General features: G+C 40.9%; 1 protein-coding gene across 2 annotated transcripts; it reads left to right on the top strand.

The window, feature by feature from the left end:
- Positions 1-26228, top strand: MATCAP2 (microtubule associated tyrosine carboxypeptidase 2). 2 transcript variants are annotated; one of them, XM_069007614.1, is made up of 7 exons: positions 1-222; positions 7106-7788; positions 14616-14759; positions 16862-16994; positions 18201-18506; positions 19013-19110; positions 23092-26228. In XM_069007614.1, exons 1-7 carry the CDS (start codon positions 198-200, stop codon positions 23251-23253), a joined length of 1551 nt encoding a protein of 516 aa, XP_068863715.1. In that variant the 5' UTR covers positions 1-197; the 3' UTR covers positions 23254-26228. The 2 variants fall into 2 exon arrangements, with proteins under 2 accessions (XP_068863715.1, XP_068863716.1); XM_069007615.1 differs by lacking the exon at positions 1-222 and adding an exon at positions 3602-3706.

Below are 26228 nucleotides of genomic sequence, written 5' to 3'. Positions count from 1 at the left end.
GCTCTGCCGGCGCGGCTCCCGCCTGCCGGCCCGGGGCCAGCCGCGCTCCCCGGATCCGCCGAGGCGGCGACGCGGGTACATCCCGCGGCGCCGGGCGCTGCCTCCCTGCCGCCTCCCCTCAGGGCTCCCCGCCCAGGAGCCCGCCGCGCAGGGGGCAGCCGGCGGGGCAGAGCGACGGCGCTGCCCGGCGGAGCACCATGCTGGAGTCCATCTGTGTCACCGGTGAGTACCGGCAGCGGGGGAGGCGCGGTCCCCGCCGCGCCCGGGGCAGCCGGCGGGCCGCCAGCTCTTCCCTGCCGAGCGGGGAAGCACCGCCCGAGCGGCGCCGCGGGTGTCGGTGGGGTGTCCCCTGGTCCCTGGGGACGAGGGCAGGGGCTCCACACCTGCCTGGCTCCAGGAGCGGGAGACCCCCCGGTGAATATAAGGAGTGAGCGTGTTACCTGCTGGTCCAGACCCTGCCGCGGGACACTGGGGAGTGCGGAGGTGACACCCGCTCCGCCGGAGCGAGGGACAGACCATGCAAGGAAGAATGCTAACAAAACTATTGCTGATTATATCTGGTGTCTTATACGCTTTGGCTCTACCCGTTGTTGTGTCCTCAGAGAAGTTAACAAATCCTTACAGTATGCGTGTATAAAAACCTGTATTATGACTATATAACAATGATATGTATGGACAGGTATTTGGTGCCACACAGAACCGCTGTCCTCCGTGCTGTGTACATGTGGAATGCAGGAAAACCTACAATACAGTTGCTGCTTGAAAACAGATGTTCTCCTTGTTTAAATTTGACATCCTTTCATGTGTCATTACTTCAGCTGCTCAAGCCAATGTTACTTTGCCATGGGGAAATCTATCTACAAGCAATCTGCTGGAGGTGTCTTAGTGTGCCCTCATTCAGTACCCTTGCAATCATAACTAAGATCTCTTACAGCTACTCTTTCTCTGCATAATTGATATGCTGTTCCATCTGGGCATGGATATGACTAGACTGTTACTTCTGATAATGGAAACAGAAATACAGTTCATGGGATTGATCGGAGCCTCCTTGGAGATGTGCAATAGCTACTGCAATCTTAAAGGATGAGATTTCATGAAAGATAGTTATTTTGAGTCCATATCCCTCCATCAAATATTCCTGACTGCACCTGTGCTGCAGTAGAACAAGCCAGAGATCTGCTTGGATGAGAGTTTCATCCTGTGCAAGTCTGCCTATAAATCAGTGTTCTGTGATTATATCCTGAGTTTATTAAATCAGTGGGAGTTTGTTGCTTGATTTCATTAGAGCCAAGTCTTCACTTTTACTGATTATTACTGTGCCCATGTAATTTAATTTGAAGGACCCGAATTTGGAGTCAGTTACATAATACTGTATTTCAGTACAGTAGAAGCAAACATGCAGGAAGCTGCTCACAAGTCAGTCCATACTTTTTTTTTTTTTTAAGGTAGAAAGAGTCCATCTCAAATAGCATTGTCATTTTAAAGAAGAAAATTCCAACTGCCAATCAGTCCTATAAGTCCAGAGCTACTTACAAACCCCAGCAGCTAATGAATCAGATATACAAGTTGGCTGATAGCTGAAACCTGCCCTTGGTTTTGAAGCTCAGAATTAAAAGCTGAATGACAGATAACACCTTTAAAGGTGGAAAGTAAATAGGTGGATATTTTTTTGGGAAAAAAAAGTCTTAGGTTAAATGTAAAAGTTCCCAATATACAAGTTCCAGTTAATAACTAAGATGTTTGTGAAAATAGAAAGTAACTCAATGTCAGTGTTTTTACGAAACTCATTGCCTAATTCTACTGTTAAACCATTTTCAATCATTATAGACAGAGCTTCCAGTGCATTCTAGTTCAGGTTGCCTGACAGCTTCTGTTCAAAACTGGAGTGTTTTTAAACTTTGAAGGTGTTTGCAGTGGTGAGGAAATAGAGTATAGGATTCTGGTCAGATTCTTTTATGCCACAAATACAAGCCTGTAGTGTTTGAGAGGCAGTGGAACATTACAGGTTTATGTTGCCTGCTTTTTTTTCAGACTATTCTTTCTATAGCCCTCTGCACACACAAACCATACAGTCTAGAGCTCATAAACTACAGGGTGTTGTGAATCTATTCTAATTTTCTGAATATTGGAGATAATTATTTCTTTGTAATGTAATTGTACCTTTGCACAGTGTGTCAAAGGAGGAATCTTACTTGTCACATCTGTGTAGTTCTTTCTCATCTCTCAGTTTCAGACTTAACTATTGCTTGTAGATAGATCACATACATTATTTGCCTTCTTATAAATTTGAAAATTCAAGTCAGCCTTGAAATAATTTCTGATTTTGAGCAAAAAGAAACTCAACCATATTCTAGCATGGTAATGGTAATCTGAAAAACAAAAGTAGTGGCTCAGACCATTACATTCCTAGGATAGGAGAAACTCCTCCATGAAAATGTTTGCTAAGCTCCTTAGTCACACGTGCAGTTTGGAAAGGATTTGTTCATTGTGCATATATAACCTGAGTGACAGCTGCTCGGAAACTGCAGGAGCTGTCTGCTAGTTTAGAGTAAGGCTAGCCAGACAGAGAGATTTGTGCCCACAAATACCTGTCATTAACCTCATTCCACCTATGGAACAGGTATTTAAGGAAGCTGCTTGGATAGTTGCTGCCCTGTAGCCTAGAGGAAGGTATTTATACAACACTCTCCAAAGTCTAGAAAAATGCATACACTGGGACTTTACCATGCATATTATTGACTTATTAGCTCAATCCATCAGTTTCTAAAGGATGGAGACCAATAATCTGGCTCCTGAATATAACATAAAATCTAACATTTTTTCTAACAAATAATCTCTGACAAGATTAGGCAGTGTCTGCAGTAGTGCAAGGTTCAAGGCTAGTGACTGGGATGCCATTTATACATGGAAAGTGTTTCATTAGTGCAGAATCGTAATGAGATCTGTGGTTCCCACGTATTCTCTGTTAGCAGTTTTGGACTCCATCCCTTTTCCAGTACTGCTGTGTCACTGGAATAGCTACCTGTATATAAATGGAAGTTACAGGTAAAACTCCTCTTTTTGCAAAATCAAGGCTGTGGTATTTTGAATTGTTCTGTGACATGTAGTACACTTGTGTCTGCAGGATGGAGTAAGTCCAGTACTGCCAGCTCCAACTGATATCTTGACAATGATAGGATTTTGGCTAGGGCACAACCTGCTGTCTTGTGAGATTCTTTAGACTCACAGGGGTGGTTGCCCTGCCAGCCCACCTTATGGGATAGCAGGAGCTGAACACCGTGGCTCTAAAGAGGGGTAGAGCCCCTCTTGGCCCAAGACAGACCAAATTGCCATTAACAGGAGGGTTTCCTGTTCTTTAACCCTTTTTGTGACAAAAGGGGGACAAGCAGCCCTTCTGTCCCCTCCTTGCTTATGTCTACATCACCTTGCGCTGCAAATGTGGCAGATTGTTTCATGTAATACTTCACCTATGTCTCTAGGACCATGTTTTTATTAATGTGTTGTTGCAGAAAGGAGCAAGATATAAATAAATGGAAGTAAACATGATGGAGAATCTTTTAGGAAGAGACTGTATTAGTTTTGTTGTGGTTTTTCAGGTTTTTTTTAATTGCTGAAGGACTTGTGGCTTTGTGACTGTTGAGCGTCTGGAGGCAAGAACAATGAAAAGAATCTTTGTACATAAATTACATGGGGGAAGTTCTCAAAGGTAACTGGAGCCCTGGACATACGTTCTTTGACAGTTTTCTACTGCAAAACCAGAAATAAGTAAAGTCAGCAAATTCAGATTTGTACTTCTCAGAACATGTGTAACACCCGTGGATGAGATACAAAAGGTAAAACCTATGGGATCTGTAGCGTGATATCTGTATCCTGGTATGGAGGATAGCATTACATCATAGCATGGTGGTTTTCAGTTTGCCTTTTTCATATCTTTTAGAAGTAATCTCCAGTCATCTGTCCAATGGTATCCAGAATTTAAAAGCTGGAAATCTCTGCTAAGCAATCCAAGCAATTAATCTGAGTTGATAATCCATTACAACTGGCTACTTTTTAGCAGCATGATATCTCAGTACTTTTTGAAATACTGAAGCAGCTTTTCAGGAGGAAGGCTGTGCAATGAATTTGTTTTATATTCAGAATATTAGACCTCTTTTTCAATCACCAGGCATTGCTAATAATTGGAAACTCTTGGATATAGTAAGTCAAGTTTGCTAGAAGACAGTATATTCCTAGTTTGGTTGATGCTGTCTGATTTACAGATGTGAGTTTAAAATATGTTATACCTTAAACAAATGTTCTAGAGAAAGAACTTTAAATTTGGTGCTTTGCAACATAGTTTGACAGTCTCAAATATTATTTTCTAATTTATTTCATAATGATATTCAGAAGACTTTTACAAAATTTTAGAACAGCAGTTATATGACTTCTGTGAAAACTGCTTTGTTATCTAATATTTCAGATTTGCTGGATTACCTATTGATTCTAGGTTTCCAGCACAAATAGGCATGGAATGGTATCCTTTAGTCAGAAGAAAATTAAGGACAGCCACACTTAGTTTGGCAGCTGAAAAATCACTTTGCTACAAGATTGCGCTCGTAAAGTAACTACAGATTGGGGACAACTATTTTTGATACCAGCCATGTGCATGTGAAACCTGCCAGTGCGTGTTCAGCACTCCACCACCATTTGTGACACTTCCAGGAGAATTCTGACTTACGACGTTCAGCAATTGTCTACATATAAATGCATTTATTACTGGCCAACTGTACCTCTTAGCTCTGACAGCTTGCTGTCATGAGTTTTTGGTATTAGATTGACACAAGCATTGGGGGAGGGAATAGGTGGTTTAAGATCATTTTGAGTTGTTTCCTTGAATTCAGTTTCCATTTTTTTCTTTTCTATTTGTCACTTCATAGATACATGTGTGGTATTAGTTCAAATTATTCCATTATAGCAGCGATTTAAGGCTTCTATATTCTTTGTGGCTTTTAAGAGTTGATTAGTTGGAGAAGGTTGTGTTGGAGAAGGTGAAGTGTTAATGCCTCTAGTGTGATGTTATTTCTTTGTCTATATTTTAAGAAGTAGCTGTGTAATTTCCAATTTCAATTTTGTCTACCTAAGCAAAGTCATGTGCTCAGAAATTGAATATGTGTTCAGACATTCTGGAAACCTTAGTTTTCATTTACCCTTCTTAAAAGTAAGGATTCACATACTGTAATAGTTGATACAAGTCTGAAGTCAATCTCAAATACTTGCCAAGAAATATGAGAGTGGTCATCCTATTCTGCTGTCCAAAAAATGTATCTCTCTTATGTATTTAGTTTGATGTTGTTCTCCTTGTCATGGGGAGCTGTGGTTTCTCACCACGACAGCTCATGGGAAAGCAAGATAAGCCATGTAGGCAGGTTGTCATGTATGTGATGAGAATGATCTGACAGAATTTGAACAGGAATGCCAAGGAGCACGTTCTGTGCCAAGCACAGAAAGGGGATTCACAAACTTACCATGGAAGAAAACTGAGTTTCCACAGGATACACAAGCTTTAGTGAAAGAGAATAATCTAATGCTTCTATCTCTCTTCTTTCCAGTGGAGGAAACACTCAGGCTGCAGATCACCCTTCATACGTTCATACAAATAGGACCTCTGGTCTGTTTTTAGGACAGGGTGTTCAGGAGAACTGAAGAACACAGGTTGATATGGAACTGACAGAGGTCCAACAGCATGGAATGCGTTGGCATAGCGCTTATGTTGGGAGCAAAACCTAATTTTACTGTGAAAATAAAGCTGGAATTAAGCCACTGTGGATTTTTTCCCTGCCTTGGAGACATTTTAATGATCTCTTGCTAGTGTTCCATTCAGAGTATAATTACTGTATGTAAAGCAATTACTCCTCAGCTGTGTATAACTGTGGGATGATGCTCAAATGCCTTCTGCAGGCTTTAATCATGCTCCAGCCACATCTCCTCTTCCGCAAATCCTTTTGTTTTAGGTACAGAAATAGGAAACATTTATCGGTGGCACGATTTATTTGTACCTGTAGTCTCAGCTCACCTACTGTTCTAGGAGGAACTGGTTGTCAAGAGGAGGGGATGGTTAGAACCAGCGAAGCGAGGTCACTTCTCTCTGACAAGCCAGTACAAATGTTAAATGCAGTTTTAATCCTCAATGACTTTTCCGTGCAGTTGCTCTGCACCAGGGACCAGTCTCCCCCGAACGCTATGCCGGGGGTCAGAGCAAGAAAGGAGGGTTCACTCATTAAAGAAACTTTGTTTGCTTCTTGCATTCAGTTTAGTTTAACAGTGTTTCTTCTAAAGTGTTTTTTTTAAAGCCAGCAGTTATTGTAGAACAACTTTGATTAGATGAAATAACCAGTGTTGTCTTAAGGCTTTTCAGGAGTGTAACTAGCTGATCTCTCTTCTCTCTCCTCTTCAAATACAGCTTACTGTCCGTTTTAAGACTGAACACGTGAAACCGAAGTCTTTGAAACATATACTACTATCCATACGCTGTTGTAAATTGTTCACTGTGGCTGGCCCTTTCCAATGTTCCCACCCTTTTCTGAGAGTAAATTCTGTGAATCAGATTTTGCAGATGGGATCACACCAGACTGCTCGTATTGCAGCACAGATCCCTGTGGGACTTCACTGTAAACACTGCTCACATGCTCCTATACAGTTTCCCATGTTTTAAGTTATTCTTTATGCATACAGAAAGCCTTCCGTCCATGATAAAGATCAATCAGCTCAAAACTATACATTTGCTAATGTAGCAGTAAATGTTCCTGAAGCCCTGCAGAGTCTTTTTTAAAACAACTTAGTTCTTAGCTGCCAGCAATGTAGTTGTGCATGGAGATGCAAGCATAAAATATTTGTATAGATGGACCTTACCAGTCCCTGTCTAGTTGTTCAAAAGTGATATACACACTCAGTTCTCCCCTATGCCTAGAAGTCAAGATTAGTGTAATGTGACTGCAGTTAAGACATGTTGTGTTTCAGTTTCAGTTTCAGTTCATGTTATGTTGCAGTTTTGAGTCCTTAAGATTAGTATCACTGTGAAAATCAAGTTTGTCCTCATTTTATTTTTCTTTTTTCCCCCTAAATGCAGAAAAACTTCACTGGCCTAAGACAGAGCTTTCTAGGAAATCACTCCTGAGTCTGGAAGTTCATAAGCTGAACATTAATAATGAAAACAGCCTCCAGCATCCACCTTCTGGGATCCTTAAGGACATTTTCACAACAGGAACCAGTAGCTACAACGTCCTTCTGCAGAGCAAAGAGGAGAAGAAGCACCACACACAAAAGCAGTCATCCGCCCACCACAAGAAACACAGGAAAACCACCCGGTGTTCGTCCAGCTCGCGGGGCAGCGAGCACCGCAGGATCAAGGTGCCGCTGCCCTTGCTGGGCGGCGGGTGGTGCTGCCCCAGCCGGCAGCCGCCCATCCTCGTCACTGGCCCCGTGGCCACCAGCGTCAGGTTTGCCGGCGGCGCCTCGGCCGCAGGGAGCGCCGCGGGGCTGCCCCCGCGGCCCAGAAGTAGAACTAAAAAGCATTCTAACCTGACAAAGCCAAAGCAATCCCAGTCCTCAAAAAGCCATGGGAAGGAAGGCGATGCCTCTGGCCAAAAGCTCTGCTTACTGACTGCAATCAAGCCCTCCAATGTGGAGAAAGAGAAGGTTAAATTTTTCAACTCAGATTTCACGTACAATCCTCAATTTCAGTATGAAAACCCTGCTCTGCCAAATGTGTTAGCTAAGCACAGCCATGCATCTGACAGATTTCTTAAGCAGGTATAGTTACTTCTTTTTCTCCCTCCTTTTCCACTGATTATTTTTTTCCTACACCTACATGATATTTGGCTTTGTTTACAGCAAGTAGTTCCTCCTTATCATTCTCCCCTGCTGTTTTAAAAATGCATCAAAGATGAGAATGCACTGGTAGAACTGAAATAAAATCTTTTTTATTAAAAAATTAAAGCTTTCCTAAAATTTACAGGATTTCAAAGGCATGGTTCCTTCTAAATGGGTTTACATGAAGCATAATTTAAGTCAAGAAAGCTTTTTAGGCAATGAAGCAGAGTCCAGTACAGGAAAAATACATTGCCTAAACAGGCAGAGGAATAAGGCAGCACAGAAATCCTGCCAATCCTCTAGGTGACACAGGGATTGGGAGGGGATAGCAATTATTTGAGGTCATCATTATTGAATAAGCATATGTTGACGTTCCTTGTTTTAATCAACTTTGAAAGGGTATTTGAATATACATTAGACTCAATCAAGCAACAGCCAAATTCCATTCCAGAGAGAGGTAAATTTAAGAAGACAATTTTGGTTTTTCGCAACATGCAGCCATACTGATAATGTAGCTACAGACATTCCCATTCTGTGTAACTGCCTTGGCTTCCTGTCTGAGTTACAAAAAAACCTCAACAGTGACAAAAGCCTTACTTTCAACTTTGACCTAAGTGACAAAACCCAGTGCTTATCTATACAGTAGCAGAAGCAGTATTCTTCCCCCTTTTGCTATTTTTAAATGGTTTAGAGGATTTTTTATTTTAGAATGGTTTAGATCTTATTTAAGTTTGACAAGCTTTTCTAAACAGAGACTCTCATGTTTTCAAGTGGTACTTAACTTGGGAAGACATCCTGCCTTTACATGAGTTTCACTTCTTTGTGATATGAATATTTCACTTAAAACTAAAATTCCTGGCAGAAAAGATATGTGAATTAAAAGGACTAGGGATTTTAAGAACTGATCCCTGACTTGTGAACAGACTGACTTTTTTTCTTTTTCTAAATCCAAGAATGCACAGAAGTGTTATTGCCCATTACCTCATTGTATTGATACTCTCCATTTTCACATTGAAAATATCTGTATATTTTAACAACTCAGTTTCTGGGTTTTCATTAAAAATTTATTTTCTTTATGAGAAAAGAGAACAGCTGTTCTATTCTTAAAATATTCTTCCATACTTCTAAACAACGAACTAAATTGTAATGACATCAAATAAAACTGCTCCTTGGCTAGAGCTTTTTAATAGGCTTTCCTTTGATTTTTTTAGCAATATTAGCAACATAGATGACAGCAAATCAACAGCTACTTATTTGACAAGCCAAATTTAATACACATGATCCCTTTCAGTGTGGGCTAGTGGAGCCTTAAAAGTCCTTTTATGCATGATGATTTTCTGGAGCAAGGCTGTCTTTGGTTTACCCTTCTTTTAACAAAAACCCCTAAGCCTAAATACTGAATATTTTAATAATGAATGATTCCTCACTATTATTCTGATTTGTAACTCTACCTTTTTTCCTGTCCATAAAAAGCATGGGAAAAATAAAGGCTTTGTAACAACTTTTTAAAAGGCAATAAAGGATTTAATATTCAATGAAGTATGGTATTTCTGACAATTAACAAGGAAAATATAAATTGTTTCACAAGATTTAGTTTGAGTCACTAGAAAAGCATGTGTTCAAAGTTCAGCTCCTAAAAATGCCAAACAAAAATGTCTTGCACTTAAAAATGCCCAAACCAGCAGCTTTAGCACAGCTCCAAGCCCAGCAGGTGTCACTCTCTCTCTTTTATCTACAACTAGCTTTAGAAATTTTCATCTCCACGCAAATTTGAATTTAATTTCATGCAAATTTACTATCCAGAAAAAGCAGCATTAATCAAAATTTTAATCAGCAAGTATTGTAGGAGCACTTGCTTTTTCTTCATTTCTATTTTTTTTCCACAAGGATTTTACTTGTCAGAAGAAACACGTAGGTATCTTAAAGGAAGTTAAGTTCAGAAAGGATGACTGCAGTTGCAAAAAGAGTACTCACAGTATCAAGAGCTGGGTCTGCAGTAAAAAAACCACTACTGTGTGTAGTCATCTTTTTTGCTACAAAAAGGATCAATTCAGTTTTGTTGGGGTTTTTTTGAAACATTTTTGGCTTCTGTTTATTGCTCCACTTATTTTAGAAAGCCTTGGTATCTGTGAACAGAATTATTCCTATTTTTTTCTACAAAAGATGCTCATGGCAACTGATGGTTGCTCTTTTATGAGTAAAAAGCTGTAAACCCAGCTCTTACTGACTGAGCCCACCATTTTTATGGGGGGCTTTTAGGACGCTTAAGTGAAATGAGCTCAAAACCTGACATTTCAGAATTTTAGAGAATTTTTCAGTCATGTCAAAAATATTTTTACCCACAGCTGTGCATAGCCTGCTAGGACATTAAAACAGATTGTGTTTACTTATTACCCTTTCTGCATTTGTGCATGTCTGTGAAATTGGTTAATATAGTGTTACTGAAATATGTCTGGAAGACAAACCACACTCTGCCCCATTTATTTATTTTTTTAAAGGCAAAGAGCACTGAGGGTTTGCAAACCACTAACTCAGCAATGCTGCAGTGGGGAACACACAGGCTTGTGAGCACCCACTTTACCCCATGCCTCTGCTTAACTCAAAGCTTTTAAACCTTGGGCACAGTCCAACACTTTTATTGATTGACTTTTCACAGACATAGAGAAAACATTTTTGAGTTATTCATACATTTGAAAAATGCTAATTTTAGTGTCTTTCTTCTCGTACTTTGCTCTGTTTGTTTCTCTCTTTCTACTTTGTGATATTTTCTTCATAATAAGGTTTTTCATGAGTCACACAATATGTGCCTTTAGGGAAATAAACTTGAGAATAGAAAGTAGTATGCAGATTTGCACTTTTCACATTGATTAAACGTATCTGATATTAGAGAAGTTAATTCTCTTACCACCGTGTTTCAAGGTCACTGCAGCAACTGTGTGCTCTAGAAGTTTTCTGGCTCAAACTACTTGTCCTTCACTTAACTTAAGTTTCTTAACACTCAGTGTTTGTTATTTTTACTCAGATGCTAGAGCTGGCAATAGTTGCTTAGAAGTAATTGTTCCCAGTGTTTGCAGACCAGATGAACTTAGCAGTTGCAATTTGCTGAACCAAAATCAGCAAGTTGCAATTTTAGGTAACCTGTTTCTTTGAATTGTACAAGGCAGCAAGAATTCTATTTCTACATATGTTAAAAAAAAACCAACAAAAAAACCCCAACCATTTTGTGGAATGAGTGATCCCCCCATGAAAGAGTTATACATCCTCTTCCCTTGTACTCATAAGAGTATAGCAGTTTTGGCTTAATAAATTAACTAGTTATGCCACATTGCAGGTGTTTGTGTGACACCTTTTAAGGCATTAATACAAGTAGCCTACAATTAGCAAATTTATCAGATGTTGGGAAGAAATTTAGGTGGAGCTGGAGGGCTAAACAACATGGGATTCAACACTGAGTAATCCCTTACTGTGTCCAAGTGATGTCACAGCTTAGGCATGTGGAAGATTCAAGAACGTGACACTGTCTGTAAAAAGCACTTAATTGTAAACCACTTCATTCTCCACTAGCAACAAATTCCCTTCTTAACCAATATTTATAGATAAGGTGTGCTAATACATAACACAAAGCATATCAGGCCATCCAAGTGGCATAAGTTCTCAGGGTCTGACACAAACTTCTCTCTTCCCCTAGAGGAGACTATAGATCACTTCTCATGGTACCACAGTAGGAAGATGGGTTTCAGAACACAGTCTTGTACAAAATCCCAGTGCGTATTAACTTTTAATTCTTTACAAAGTAATTGAAAAATTTTTAATTAAAAATATTTCTACCAGCTCTAAATTACTTGAAAGTGATCTTTATACCACTAAGAACAAGCATGCAAAAGAAAAGCCCCTACAAACACTGAATAAAACTCGAAATACTACAGCCTGAGTGAACTAGCCTCAAAAATCTGCACTTATCTTCCTCCCTTCATTCCTCTTGACCCAAACAGCCACCATTTTATGGCTGTTGATTAAACTAACAAGCTCAGTCTTGTACTTCTTAGTGTTCTTCTTACCTAATGATGCACCCTGGATACTTCTTCCCCCCCAAGCAGATAAGTTATGCAGGAAGAAGAGCAATGGTGTGCATCTACCTTGTCTGTCTTACAAATCTCAGCAGAGACTGAAACCCTTTTGCAGCAGAGCAGCTTCTGAATGTATGAGCTGACTGAAATAGGGGGCTGACTCCTAGGTCACTGAGCCCCTTCTCTGACTTGCTTGCCTCACACTACTCAGGAGAAGTCTCATCAGTACATATTTCTACAATAATTCTCAAGTAACTGAGCTGTGTTGCTGACCATGGGTGACTTGGGATTCAGAGACCTGCTTGGCTGTAAATAATTTGTTTTAAAAAGCCAGCACCACCATAACCTAAACCAGTCAATTAAACAGGCTTGCCTTGTTCTTGTTAGTGCTTCTGTGTTATTGCTTTCTTGAGCATCAGGGGAGTTTGCTGTGCAGGGGGGCTTGTCTTGGGGCTGCTACTTCTTTTGGCACTCTTTAGTAGTGATCAGAGGGATAGGCAGACCTTTAGGTAAGATTGAAAAGAACAGGAATTATTACTCCTAACCTGTAACCTGGTACAGCCACATAGTTCTTCTTTTCTTCCATTTTTTTACCTGTTGCTGAAGAGTTTCCTGTTTAGCTTTAGGAACTGCAGCAGTACCAGTGTTCTGCTGGCCTGGAGGCTGGAAAATAAGCTCACAGTTGGATGCTGCACTAGGCAGCAGCTGGCATGCTGGTCTGGATTTTCCCCTTTCCCATCAAGTTCTTGCAACACCTGACTGAGTCATCTCACCTTGGAGACAGGTGCAGAACCCCAGATTAAGGGCTTGGTGTTGTAGTCAGTGCCTGGAAACCAAACATTTCCCAAATCTTTTCCCCCCAGGGACCACTCCCAGCTGGGATGGTTGTGGCAATAAGCGTCAACACCAGGAACGTCACTGGGGATGGGGCTCCTCTCAGTGCCAGGGCCATCTGCCAGTCCCCAGAGATTTGTGTGTGAGAGATGGCTCTCCCTGTTGTTTCAGTGCTTCCAGAGCCACACCTGCCCACTTGGAAAGAATTTTTGGGACTTTTTTCTGTTTCACTTGAAACAGAGTCAAGAGGGAAAGTGATAGGGGTGAGCACCCTTCTTAGTAATTTCTGAATATCTGTTCAGCAATGAGGAGGCTTAAACTTAATGACTTTCTCAGTATGCAGCAGTTCAAACTTGCAACACCTATCTGCATGTGGTTGGAATGCCAGGATATGGGTTACCTAGCATGGCACATAAAGAAGTTTCCCCTTGAAGCTGTGAACTCTATCAGGTTGAGATAGGAGAGGCCAGAGTGGGTATGTACTTTTTCAGGAGGTCCTATGTCTGAAAACCTGCTATTTGTATTGTGCTGTTGATTCAAGTGTCTCACAGCATTTTAGGGAAATCCTGAACAGCCCAGGAAGGTGCCTACAGGCAGGCAGGAAGAGATAGAACTTGGGTCTCCACTCCAGGGAGTTTGCTGCTACAGACAGCCAAGCAGGAGGTTTGATGTGTGCTCAGTGCTTGTTTTCTCACTGTTTTTTGTGATGAGATGGTTTTAGAAAACACCTGCACGCCAGCTAAGATAGGAGAGTCCTCTGGGATTTTATTTCAAATGAACTTAGGCATCCTCGAATTTGAGTGGGTACTTAGTGTTTAATGTTATAGACTTAATGGAAATTTAATATCAGCAAGTTGTGAAGACAAATTTCATGCTAGAAGATTGATTGAGAGATGACTTTTTCCAGAATGAACAAATAAAGTTATTTATTTGTTCATAGAAACCTGATATACCAAACAACTAGTAGGTAACATAAATATCTTAAGGATCTGGCACCTGGCAAAGGAAACTAAAGAACTGTTATCATGAATTGTTCAGGCTGCTGGCTGAGGATAAAATTCCTGGGAAAGGGGTAGGAATATTTAGGTTATGGGCATCATGCTGAGCTTTGCACCTATTAGGGACTTCTTCTAGCAGCAATACATAAGAGAATCATTGATACCACTCTATTTATTTCATGAAATAGGCCTTCATTTTGGGGAGTTATAAAGAATTACTGTGGTTTAAATGAAAGTTCTGTAAATAAGGTTCCTGCTCTTTCTCCTCCTTTCTGACACAGACACCCACAGTACAAAGGTTACATTGTAAGGAGACATTTTTGGTAGAAGTATTATCGTTAAAAATATTGTTACACATCTGCTTAATCGTGGTTCATGAATCATGTTCCTAAATTAGAAAATGCCAAGAAATTGAGCAAGATGACAGTAATAGTTGATCTTTTTCAAATTCTTTGGAAAAACATAAAAAGAAACATGATGTCAAACTGCAAATGTCCTGGAGACCTGTTATGTCTGTTTTACAAGGCAGTTGTGCAACATTGCCAAAATTAAAGAGAAAATTGGTACTATTTCACTAGACTGATAATCATCTAATCATCACTCTGGTATATGTGGGTCTAAGATGAGTTGATCAGAACCTTTTTTCAGTACTTTGGCATTAATGTACATCTGAAGATGGTATAAATTCATTGCAGAGTGTGTCAGCATGTATTAAATGAGTACAGCCTGATAGTGACTGCCAATGAGTTAAGAAAAGATGGATTTGAAACTGAAAAAAAAAAAAAGATTGAGAGGAGAGAAAGAATACACATGCCAGTCTGATATGGGGATCTTAGTGTGTTATTTGCTGTGCTTTTTCATTTCGTAGTCCATTAATATTATGAAGCGGACATTGCAGAAATATGGAAGCTACGAAAAATTTGAACAGGCCACTGGAGGCAGCTTGCTGACCAAAAGTCGCATCTGGAATCACGTCAGGAAGTACATGGTGAAAGAAGGCTGTCTTGGTGAGGTAAGGCATGCACTGCATCAGGGAAGAAACACTTATGTAGACCTTAGACACTACACATGGATGGACCCAAGAGACCCTCTGGGAGGCCTTTCCTCCATAATTCCAAGAATTTTCCTTACATCATACTTTTCTCATGGCTATGCCCAGTCTAATGTTTGAACAATTGAAACGACACAAATTCATTGTGAATGCTTCAGTCATCTCTCTGAGCCTGTTTCCTGATTCATATATGCTTGTTCTTAAATTCGCTTCTTTTGGGAGTACCCGAGAACGACACCCTTCCTTCCCTCCTTTTTTCAGCTACTTGGAGACCAGCACATTTCCATTTATTCATCAGTTCTGCCATCCGTTCTCCTGTATCAAATTATTTACACCAAAGGAAAGAGTTAAGGCCAAAAAAAATAAGCAGCAGCCCGAGGGAGTGATTTATAAGAAGCAACACAAATGAAAGTGACATAAGTGAAAAAAAATGTCTGAAAGAGGTTGGCTTGTTGAGTTCGAGTGCTGTTTTTTGCTGGCTTTAACCATCTAATTTTTTAGATCCCTGTGATAAAATCTTATTTTCTATATTCAGGATTTTAAAAGACCAGTTTGATGAAGTTACATGGCATTGCTTGGAAAAGTCAGATGAAATTGAATGTATAAAAAAGGGATTGATCCAAATGAAATCACCAGATGACACAGTCAAAGACTTGGATGAGATCACTGGCAGTAAGCAAGAGGAGTCTGGAATCATGAAATAAAAATTAATTTCCCAGAAACTAGGTTTAATTGGTAAACATAATATTATTAGGAGAAACTGCTAAACTCATCACACATTTTTGCAAGACTATGATTTGATACTTGATAACCAGACTTTACCTGTGTTTCTAAGAGTGGGATTAATAAATTACAGTTTAGAGCAAGCAGAAAAAAATTTCTATGTTTGGTGTGCTTCTATGTTTCCTGTGCTTCTATCTCCCTCTTCATTTTTGGCTTGGTTTGACTTCATGGAAGCTGGATCCTACACCCTCATCCAGCAGTCCATGTCCTTCTTAATGAAATGCTTTTTTTTTCTGTGAAAATAGGGTTAATACAGGATAGTCTAAAATATGAAAATACTCTCTCCAGCAGAAGAGGTCTTAATAAAGCTAAGTGGCACCTGCCCTTTAAATGCTTTGAGATTTACCTATTTTTCTTGCCTCTTAAATACAAGTTTTAGGGGACTGACCGTTTGCTATTGAACTTAAAGCTGAATGGTCAGTTTTGAATACAGGGAAGTGTTGTATTCATACCTTTGATCCCTGGGTCCTTTTTTTTGGATCTAAAAAAAGTGATCTTTCTTTTAAATACTCTCCCTTGTACTCTACTGAGCAGTACTGTTTCTTTAGGCTTTACATGAAGAGGGTGCTTAATATTCAAGAAAGAGAGTTTTACTTTTCCCTCTCAGTCACTTGTTTAAAAAGGCTTTTTGAAGATAAAATATATCAATATGCATTAGTTTCCTTCTCTCCCAGTTGTTGTTTTGATTACCAATTTTCCAAGAGAGAACAGGAAAGCAAGTGCTATATTGTTGTATAGAACAAAACAATACCAGTATTTCAATAATCTTACTAAGTCTGCATCATGTAACAGGAAAAAAGTACACAGTGCTTCCCCGTCTCATTCGAGTGGCTTTAAAATTGCAACTGAAATGGTTTCAGACAGCTAATTATATAGATGCCTAGTCAATTCATGTGTGCTTACCTGGTATTTTTCTGTTCTCAGTAATGCAAAGATAATTCAACCCAGTTCAAAACCTGTAATTTTCTCTAATTTATTCTGCATGCAGTTGCTCCCTGCCCTCTGAGTCTAGCCAGTGTTGCCGTATTAAATTTTTCAGTCTCATGGTGGTCTGGCTTCACCCTCACTCACCCCACTGAGGTCTGAGGTTCTGTCTGTAGCACAGGTGAGTAGGATAAACTCAGCCAGCAGAGTCCCTCAAGTGATTGCTGATCACAAGACAGAGTTATGGAGGGCAAGGGACCAAAGAGAAGTGAAATAATGGAAGTGTCAGAGGAAAAAGCAGGAACAGGAGCGAGAAGAGAGCTCCTTCAGCTCTGCCTGAACTCTCTCCTCTTCAGATTGTGGTCCATCTCACGGAGGACCTGCTGTCGCGAGCCTCCATGACCGTGGTGAACGGCCGCCCCACTCTCACTATCAATGTCTCCACTGCGCGAGAGCACTGGCTGGAGGGGATGCTGAGACACGAAATTGGTATGAGCATGACATCCCTTCTGCAGGCAAAGGGGAGTACTTGCATGCATTGTTACTTATTTCACAGTGATGGGCCAGGCACTGGACAGATACAGAAAGAGGGAGCATCCCTATCCAAAGAACTCGTGCTGGAGGTGTGCTAAAGGGAAGGAGAAACCTTTTTATTACTGCAGCATGCAGTAAAAGGATTCCTAGGGTTCATGTACATTAGCATTTTAGGTCAGAGCAAGCTTTTGAAGTAAGCCTACCAGCTAGTCCCACTTACTGCACTGAGGTTCCCATGCCAAAGGAATCTTAGAGCAAGCAAATAGTAATCCTTTCAGATGATGCTAGCCCAGAGGTTCTACTCCAGGACATACCTTCTGTGCTGTCACTGCTCAGGGACATTTTGCTCATAAGAGCAATTTTTTTTTTTAACTACTCTGGAGTTAAAAAAAAAACAAAAGAGGAAACAAAAATAGTGTGACCATTCAACTTTGGCTCCAGCCATGTCACTTTGCAAACCTGCTCCTGTCACGCTGCACTGCTTGCAAATGTAGGCATGCTTTAGGTATGAAGAATTTATCCAGTGATCACTAAACTGGTGTAAAATTGCTTTGGTTTTGCATTACACAAGGCTGGCCCAGCCCTGTGGAAAATTTCTACAAATTTTTCAGTGCATCTGTTTTAATGAAATACGTAAAAAATGGATAAACTTGGCTAGTGCCTGAATATTAATTGAAGAATAAGCCTTGCAATTGCCTAGAACCACTGTTAATCCCATTGTGAGGGACACAGCATCTTCCAAGGCTGCAGTAGTGCTGTTTAATCACCTTCAGTAGGCAACATTTCTGCCCTTTGACTTTGCTTTTCCTTCCTTCTGTTCCCTACTATGCCTATCCTATGCCAGAGACAATTCAGCTTGTAAGACACTTCTGAAAATTCCTTTCCACAGATTTAGAAAGTCAGGTTCTCCTGATAGTTGCATTCCTTAGGCATTTTCAGGAATTTCACTTGCAGTCAGCAGGTGAATATTTGCATGGTGTATATATCTCTGACAAAATTCTCTGTTGTAGACAAGGCTAAAGTTGTCACTTTCCCCAGTGCCCAGTCCTGCCAGCTCAGTGTTCTGAAATGGGTATCTCCTTATATATTTTATATTTTTTTGTTAATCATTAGATGCTACTGTTCTAGGTGCCAAATTCCTTTTATTTTTTTTTTTTTCAGGAACTCACTACTTTCGGGGTTTTAACAACAACAGCCAGCCTTGGTGCAACCGGAATGGTCGTAGAAAACACGGGTTAAAACCAATCAACCCTACAGAAGAGGGGCTAGCGAGCATTCACAGCGTCCTGTTCCGCAAAGACCCTTTTCTTTGGAGAGCTGCCCTGCTCTACTACACAGTGTACCAGGCCAGCCAAATGTCCTTCAGTCAGCTTTTCCAGGACGTGGGGAAATTTGTCAAGGACCCCAATACTAGGTGGGATTACTGTGTACGGGCCAAGAGAGGGTGGACTGACACTTCACAACCAGGTGAGTTCCCTGTTTGTCTTCTCTGGTTCTGTACTTCAGGGAGGCTTTCAGAACACACACAGAGCTCCTTAATCATATCACACAGTAAAACCTTTGCCAAAGGGAGAAATGAGACTGCACACTTTCTGAAATGGGGTCTCAGGAAAATAAGGCTGAAAATGCTCATGAGTGAGACCTTCAAGCTGAGTCAGTAAAGGATTTTTTTTTTTTTTTTTTAGTGGAAGTGGAATGTAAATGCAAAACTTTGAAAAAATCCATATTCACAGTTTGATCTGCTTTCTACAGATGTAATGTTGCCTGTGGTTATTCACAAGCACTATCTTCTGTGTTTGGTTTCTTTTACTGGCTAGTGGGTTTTGCCTTCTAGATAGTTTTTGGAAAGGTTTTCAAAGTCAGGGATATAAATATCTAGTTTTTAAAAATAAAATTGTTCTGCTCTTAATGGCTTCTGAGAACATGCCTTGACCAAACACTGATAGAGTGCAATGTATCTCCATTCCTTTCAGGCTGTTTCAATAAGGACCAGGTGTACTTGGATGGCATCCTCCGAATCCTGAGATACAGGGAGTCCATTGATTTCCATCTTCTGACAGCTCTTGGAAAGGTGACTGAACTCATTATTCCCAAGGGTACAGTTTTATTATTTCAGCAAGCCTGCCTGTAACAACCTATGAGTCATTGTGCTTGGTTTTACTTTGATCTAGAATTCTCTGCTCTGTATAGCACCTTCAATTACATTGTGCAAGTTGCAAGTATTTTGAAGTCCTAAAAAGTTCTACCAGCTTGTCCTCATTCTTCACTTATCAGATTAAGATTTATGGTCATATTTCTCAGACTTTCCTCCCTTTATGGGTTACTACCTGACTTGAAGCACAACAGACTGCCTTGGCCAAACAAGACAGGTACTAGATAAGGCGGTGGTCCTAGCAGAAAACAAAATGAACCATTTGACATTAATGCATCCCCTTTCACCACAAAGAGTATTTCATCTCAAAGTTCTCTCACTGATGGCAGGTGTTTTTCAAAAATGAGGGGTTTTTTCCCCAGAATAATGGTATTTCTACATTCACAGAACCTATTTTCGGTCCATTCTAACTGTCATGGCTTGTTTATTCTCCAAATCATCCTAAGAAGTGCAGAAATTTTGTCACACTTCCTGAACCAAATCCTTGGGTTGCTAAGCTTTCACAGTTCATAAAGCAGGATTCATACTCACATAAACAGGGAGCCAAATTGACAGTGAGCTTGAATTTAGAGCTGGTATACCAACATTTCTGCCTACTTAGCAATCAATGGGTGATAAAGGGAAGTGGCATATTATGATAGAGGGTTTTGGTCTGCATTTAAGTTTTCCCTTTACTGTCAGAAACATCCTTATTGATAAGCAAGAGCTATTTAGGTAACTGAACCAAGTCAGGAAGCTTTGAAAATAAAATCATACTGTCAAATAAGTCTGCAACTTTCTCTCTGAAGTTTCCTTTTGCTTTAAGCTTGCTTAACTCCACACACACACTGTTCCTTTGCTGCTTTATGCTTGTCTCTCTTCAGGGAGTCTGCAGGATTGTCAGGCCACTTGAAAAACATACTAAGTCATTCCTCATAAAATTACAGATTGCACTATGATCCACATTGCATGGCTCCCACATTAGGGGGTCTACAAGCAATTTATTTCTAGCAGTATGATAATTTATAAGTGTTTGACTTTACAACTTCTAAAATCAAGGGATCTTAAAATGTATTCTGAATGTTTTTGCTTCAGACATCTGTAGTCAAGCTGGAAATTTGTGTATCAGAACAATGTCAGCTCTCAGCATCACAGATTAGCTGAGGTCTGTAGAGACCCCTCAGCATCATCCAGTCCAACTTCCATGCTTAAGCAGTGTCAGCTAGAGCAGTTTGCCCTGGACCATGTCCATCTGGGCTTTGAATATCTCCACTGATGGTGACTCCACCATCTCTCTGTGTGGCCTGTGCCAGTGTTTTTCCACCCTCACTGTAGAAAAGTGTTTTTTGTTCAGATGGAATTTTGCACATTTTAACTGGAGCCCATTGCCTCTTGCCCTGTCAGTATGTGCTGGTGAGAAGAGCCCCATTCCCATGCCATCAGGTGTTTTTACACACTGACAACATTCCCATGAGCTTTCTTTTCTCCAGGCTAAACAGTTCCAGCTCTCTCAGCCTTTCCTCACAGGAGAGATGCTCCAGTGCCTTAATCATCTTAGTGACCCTTCACTGGGCCCGCTCCAATATCTCTGTATAGTCTCATGAAAGAGACAAGTATAAAACTTGCACTGGGATCCAGCCTAGTGGTTTATCACCACTTTAAATGGGGGATTTATTTGTTTTTTTAGGGTGGAATAGGAGGATCAGGTTGTTCCAAAGGGACTATTAAGCTTAGCTGGCACATCCTCCAGGTCATGCCTTCCTGTTGCTTCTGACATTACTTACAGCGTAGCTGAGTGTGGTGTGGATACATACAAGCTGTTCAACCTACCTAGAAGTGACTAAGGAAAACACTTGAAATGTGATAAAAGATGCTTCTTAAAAGGAGCAGTTCTAAAACTTCGCAGGAAATAATCAAATGCGGGAAGCACTGCAGAACATCCATGTGGTGACTGCATGCAAGTAATACTGAAGAGAAACAGAATGCAAATATTGGGTGCACTTCAGTATAGCACAATTACCGTAGTTTTAAAAAGTAAAAGCAGCACAATACCACCCACTATTGTGTTTCCCAAGTAACATATGAGCACATTACAAAGAGCACAAGTAAGCCTGTTTTAGCCTCAGAATTTTTTATCTAGTGCAGTGACTAATTACATGTGGTAAAGAAGACAATCCATTTCCACAATAGGATGAGATTATGTTTTTGATCTCCTCAGGATGTCAACTTTGGTCATTGTTTACCAATTGCAAGGACTGGGGAAATGCATCCCATTGAAACCATACCTCAAATTACAGATACATGTTTCTTGTTTGCAGCGGGAACAGAAACCTCTGAACATAAATATGAGGGGGGAAGGATCCTTTTTCTTTCTTTAGGGAGGAAAAGAGGTAGAATTTAATTGCATGTGGTCCTATGTCTCCAGACTGAAAGGAGATGATTTGGTTTTGTATAGCTCCTCTGTATCCACTTCTAAGTAAGTTAATTAGGTGTAATGCCACGTGATTTCAAACAGCAGTAGCTTAGTGACTTGAATAAGCCTGGGCATAGGTGTATGTTTGTTTCTTAATTGGGTGCATCTTGTCCTTGCAACTAGAAAAGCACACTTGTGTACGCAGATGCAAATTGATTTTCTTTGTGGACTTTGCTCCAATTATCATCGCTGAGATATGCACTTGTCTCTATGGATCAGGTTTAGCATCTGGATTACACTGTCCTGTCTTTCCAGAAAGCCCTTCCATGCCCCTTGCACATTGGTGAATCCTTCATGTGCACTTTAAATGCTGCTGAATAGAAACCATCACCTGCCAAGAGGGCAGGCTGTTTCCAGGGAACCCAGACTATGCAGAGCTCAGCTCCTTAGAATAAACATGGGTCAAAAAGGTTGGAAGGAGCAGGCTCCACTCAAGCCACCTGGCACAAACCTCCTGTGAAGAAATAGAACATGCCAGTTAGTAAGCACAGCGAGGCTGGTGGGCTTTGCCAGTGCATATGCTGCTGTCTGCAGGGTGCCCAGAACACACAGCTTGGAGACAAAGTGACAACCACACAAATTTCATCACACTGGACAGCTGCCCAAGGAGTCCTGCTCTGTGCTTCCATGGCAGCTTGTGCCGAGCCAAAGCATTCATCCTTTCTGGACTATCATTCATGAGCATGAGCTACTGCAATTAGAAGTCCTAGCTTTTAGAATCATAAGACTATGAAGATAAAAATATCCATTTTCCTTAGGGAAAAAAGCTATCAGGTCCTGTAATAGCTGGAAAATGAGAGTTTGGCACCCATTCCCAGAGGGCTCTGGTGCCATGACGCAAACCCAGTCTCCAGCCTGCTACTGAATGGGGAAAACAAAAAAACCCTAAAATTGGGATGCTTATGTATTGTTCATGTAGTTAGTTACTAGAGATGCATTTTCATTTAGCTGCGTATAAGCACATTTACTAGTGAAAAGGAAACAGCAGAGTTCAAGTCAGCTGGCACTATGCATTTCCCAAAGTCTGCTTCCTGTGCCATGCCTATCCTGCACTCCCTTTCTAGTTCCTTAGTCTTTTGCACAGTGTTGTTTCTATTCTCGTGTAAATCTTTCTGCCTTGTTGAGAAGACATTCCAGGACTTACATGTGCTCCATTCTTTCCCTCTCTATTCCTGCAGCTGCTGTAGATGATTCTCATTCACATTCCTACAAGTCTGTTTACTGATGGAATCAAAAGCACAATCAGGAATTACGAAGGCATTTGCTAAAATTACACTTTTTTTGCATCTTTCACTGAAGCAGACAGTTGCTCATGTTTTGAAAGGCTTCTCCAAGATTTTAAATTCCCCTGCTCTGAAATATTTTCTCGTTTACAGGAGAGAATTTATAGCAGCAGCAGAGAAGCAACGGGACTGTACTGCTAAATTGACCCATGTCCTTCCTTACAGATCTCCTATGAGGATGTGGATCGCCTGAAAGGATTAGCTGTGATTGAGAACATGAGGGTGCCACACTTCTTGCAAGACCATGCCCGGTACATGGAACACTTGAAAAAGATCATGGAAGTCAATGAGCTGACTGATGAGGAGCTCCAGGATCTCATAAATTAACAGTATTAGACCACTATTCACTTACTGTGCAACGATGTAGAACTGGACTTCCCAGAGCTTGCAAAAAGGGACTTAGGAGAGATGGGAGGGAAGAGTGGCCAGAATATGTGGAATTCAGAAAAAGCCCCTTTATGTCCTTCTGCATTGTGATTGTATACTGATTATTTTTAAAAGGGATTGTGCATTTTTGTAAAATTTGGCTTAGAAATTCCTCTGCAGTGATCTGTCCAATCATCTACTCTGTTTTGTATGCTTGGTATAGTGCTGAGTGCTGTCTCTTGTAATATATTGCCTTTTCCCACCCAGGTTCAGAGCTGGAGGAAAGGGGACAGAGGAGAAATTCCCCCTTAGTTCACTTTTGTTTGCCTTATCTTTGGTTATAGCTGTCACGGTTCATAGCAATAGAACTGGGGTAGATTATGCTGCATTGCTGTCTGCATAACTTTCCCATTTAGTCATCATTGCAATGAAAACAGAAAGTTTAAAAACAGTGCACAGAAGCAGGTCTTTGTGCCACAGGATCAAAGTCCATAATGTTACAAAAAGTTTCAGGGTTTTTTTTTAAGGAGAGAATTATCATTTAAAAAAAGAGAAAAAAAGGTAGGGGTTGCTGTTTTAATGACTGTAAAAAGGTAGCAAAGCTTTCCCCTTCATTCCCATGAATTACACCGTTCCACATCTTTATGTGTATAGTACATGTTTCAGGAAGCTGAATTCTGGGAATAGCCTCCCTCCTTTGAGAGCAAGCATAGTCTGTCTAGGAAATTCAGCATGGCAGTGTTTTGGAAGGAGGATTGAGCAAAACTGTGATTTCATGACCTATGGTTCAAAATAAATTCAGGAACACAGGGCCATGATCCAGCACAGCAGGCAACGCTCACTTCTTCGTTGGGTTGCCTGAGCCTACAGAGGACCAGGTCACATTTTTGAGCAGTACCCCCACACTACAGCAAGCTTGAGCTTGCAGAGCTCGTTTCAGAAACAAGATGTGACTGGGGGAGAGAAGAAGACTCTCAAGTGCCCTATTCCTGTGTTCCAACAGAAGTGCTGCACCACTCTGAAGCAACTTTACCTCTGTTCTAACTGCTGGTGCTATATCCAAGACAAAGGAGAGAAAGGTCCTTACAGCAAGGAGCTTTTTCTAGTCACATGATGAATAACTTAGATGATGCAGGAGGACTTACTACATAAACTACATTTTCTGATTCTGGAGTATTATGGAATTGTTGAGGCAAAGTATTTAAGTATTCTGACAAAGGGTTTTGTTTTAGTAGACAGCATTTTACTAGGGCTCCTCTGAACTCCTGGGAAGCAGCTGTGGTTGGAGAGGCTGGGCAGGAACTAGTGGGAGCCTTTGGACAGGGCTGCTGCCCCTTCTTACCCTGCTGCTTTGCCCACTGGTAACAGGCCTGGCATAGGATAAGGTGAGTAGATGGAGCCAAGGTTTCCTTCACGCCATGTTTGCATGGACCTGAGCCACAGTATCCCCCCTCCCTTTATCCTGTTCTTTAATGAAACAAATGGAACCTTGTCTTACACCCAGGACATTACCAGACATTACAGTAAAATCTTTGAGAACACATTTTCTGATCCATAGGAAAATCTGTGAGGAAAAACTGATGGTTGGCTAAGAAGTCTGAAGGTTTATGAATAATCCCATAAAAGCAGCTGCCTTTCAGATACTATTGCAGGTTGTTTGCAGTGGCTGGCTGACTGCTGCAAAAAAGAAAATGCATTCAACAAGCATAATTTACTAAATTTAGTTATTTTCAAGGCAGGGACTGAGAACTGCTTGCAGCAGCCTTAATTTTGTGTTGTCAGTATTGTTCAGGAGCTGAAAGCCTTTCAGCCTCTGTATGCTGTTTTCTCTCCTTCCCTCCTTCAGGCTGTCTAGTTTGATCACTGGTGACTTCGCCTGCCCAGCTTTGTTTTAGAGCTGTGCAGAGTACACACGGTGTTGCAGCAGCCTGACAGGAACCATTTGCAGTCAGTCATGCACACACATGCTCCAGGTTTTGGCTCCTTTGCCAGAAACAGCAAGAAAGCCACATGTGACTGAAGTCAAGCCAAGGATTACAGTCAAAAGCTGTCTTTGGAGTAAACTGGGCAGAGATCATTTGAACTACACCATGGAAAAATCTGGCTCACTTTGCTGACCCTGGGGTATGCAAAAGGGACGGTCCTTGAAGAAAGGAACAATTTTGGACTGATTTTATTCTGACAGGAGAGATCCCTGCCTTTCTCCCATGACTTCTACATAAGCAAAGTGGTTTTCCTCCTCCCACAGTAGTAGCATCTTATAATCTAAATGCACACCCATAATGTGTCCTCAAAACCAGGAGGCTGTGCCAGTCACTCTTTTGCCACAAAATGCCATGCCTACAGGCCTGACTCTTTTACCACTCTGTAACCCTAAACACTGCTACAGGCCTTTTTGCTTTATTTGAAGACCTGCATCACCTTTTTTGCAAAGCAGTAGGTGCCATTAAACTTCCATTCTTCATTATTCTAGAAGCGGATTTGCCTGGTGCAAAGTTTGGAGTCTGGAAGTGGTCAGGATCAGTATGTAGCAATAGGCGAAGCTGTCAGCTTCTGTTTTTGGCATCAGACATGTCATTCCTCCTTTGTAAAAGTGTTTCAAATTTTGAAGTGTAGCTTTTGTAAATTTTCCTGAATTTTTGTTTTTCACTGTGAAGAGGCTGGTTACTGAGTTGTGATACTGAAGTTCTGTGATAGAGTGTGTGGACAGCAGTGGTGAGCAGCGGTGAGCTCACGTCACTGCACAGTTTCATGGTGTCAGTGCTGTGTTGGCAGCCCTTCCTGGCTGGCTGGCTTGGTTGCTTTGCTGTGTATCTGTGTCTTGCTATGTTATTCCTATACAGAAACCTGGTCAGCATTGGAAAAGCCTCCCTGTTTCACCAGACCAATTTTGAAAGGCATTTTATACAACTTTTACAAATAAAGACAAAATAATG

The sequence above is a fragment of the Aphelocoma coerulescens genome, chromosome 2 (assembly GCF_041296385.1).
Source record: "Aphelocoma coerulescens isolate FSJ_1873_10779 chromosome 2, UR_Acoe_1.0, whole genome shotgun sequence".
Lineage (NCBI taxonomy): Eukaryota > Metazoa > Chordata > Aves > Passeriformes > Corvidae > Aphelocoma > Aphelocoma coerulescens.
The sequence above is the reverse complement of the archived record's forward strand: the minus strand, read 5'-3'. Positions and strand labels throughout refer to the sequence as shown.

Coding starts and splice junctions, on each gene's coding strand:
- MATCAP2 (XM_069007614.1), top strand. CDS start 198: ATGCTGGAGTCCATCTGTGTCACCG. Junction 16,995..18,200: donor GATGCTGAGACACGAAATTG/GTATGAGCATGA, acceptor TTTTTTTTTCAG/GAACTCACTACTTTCGGGGT. Junction 19,111..23,091: donor TTCTGACAGCTCTTGGAAAG/GTGACTGAACTC, acceptor CCTTCCTTACAG/ATCTCCTATGAGGATGTGGA.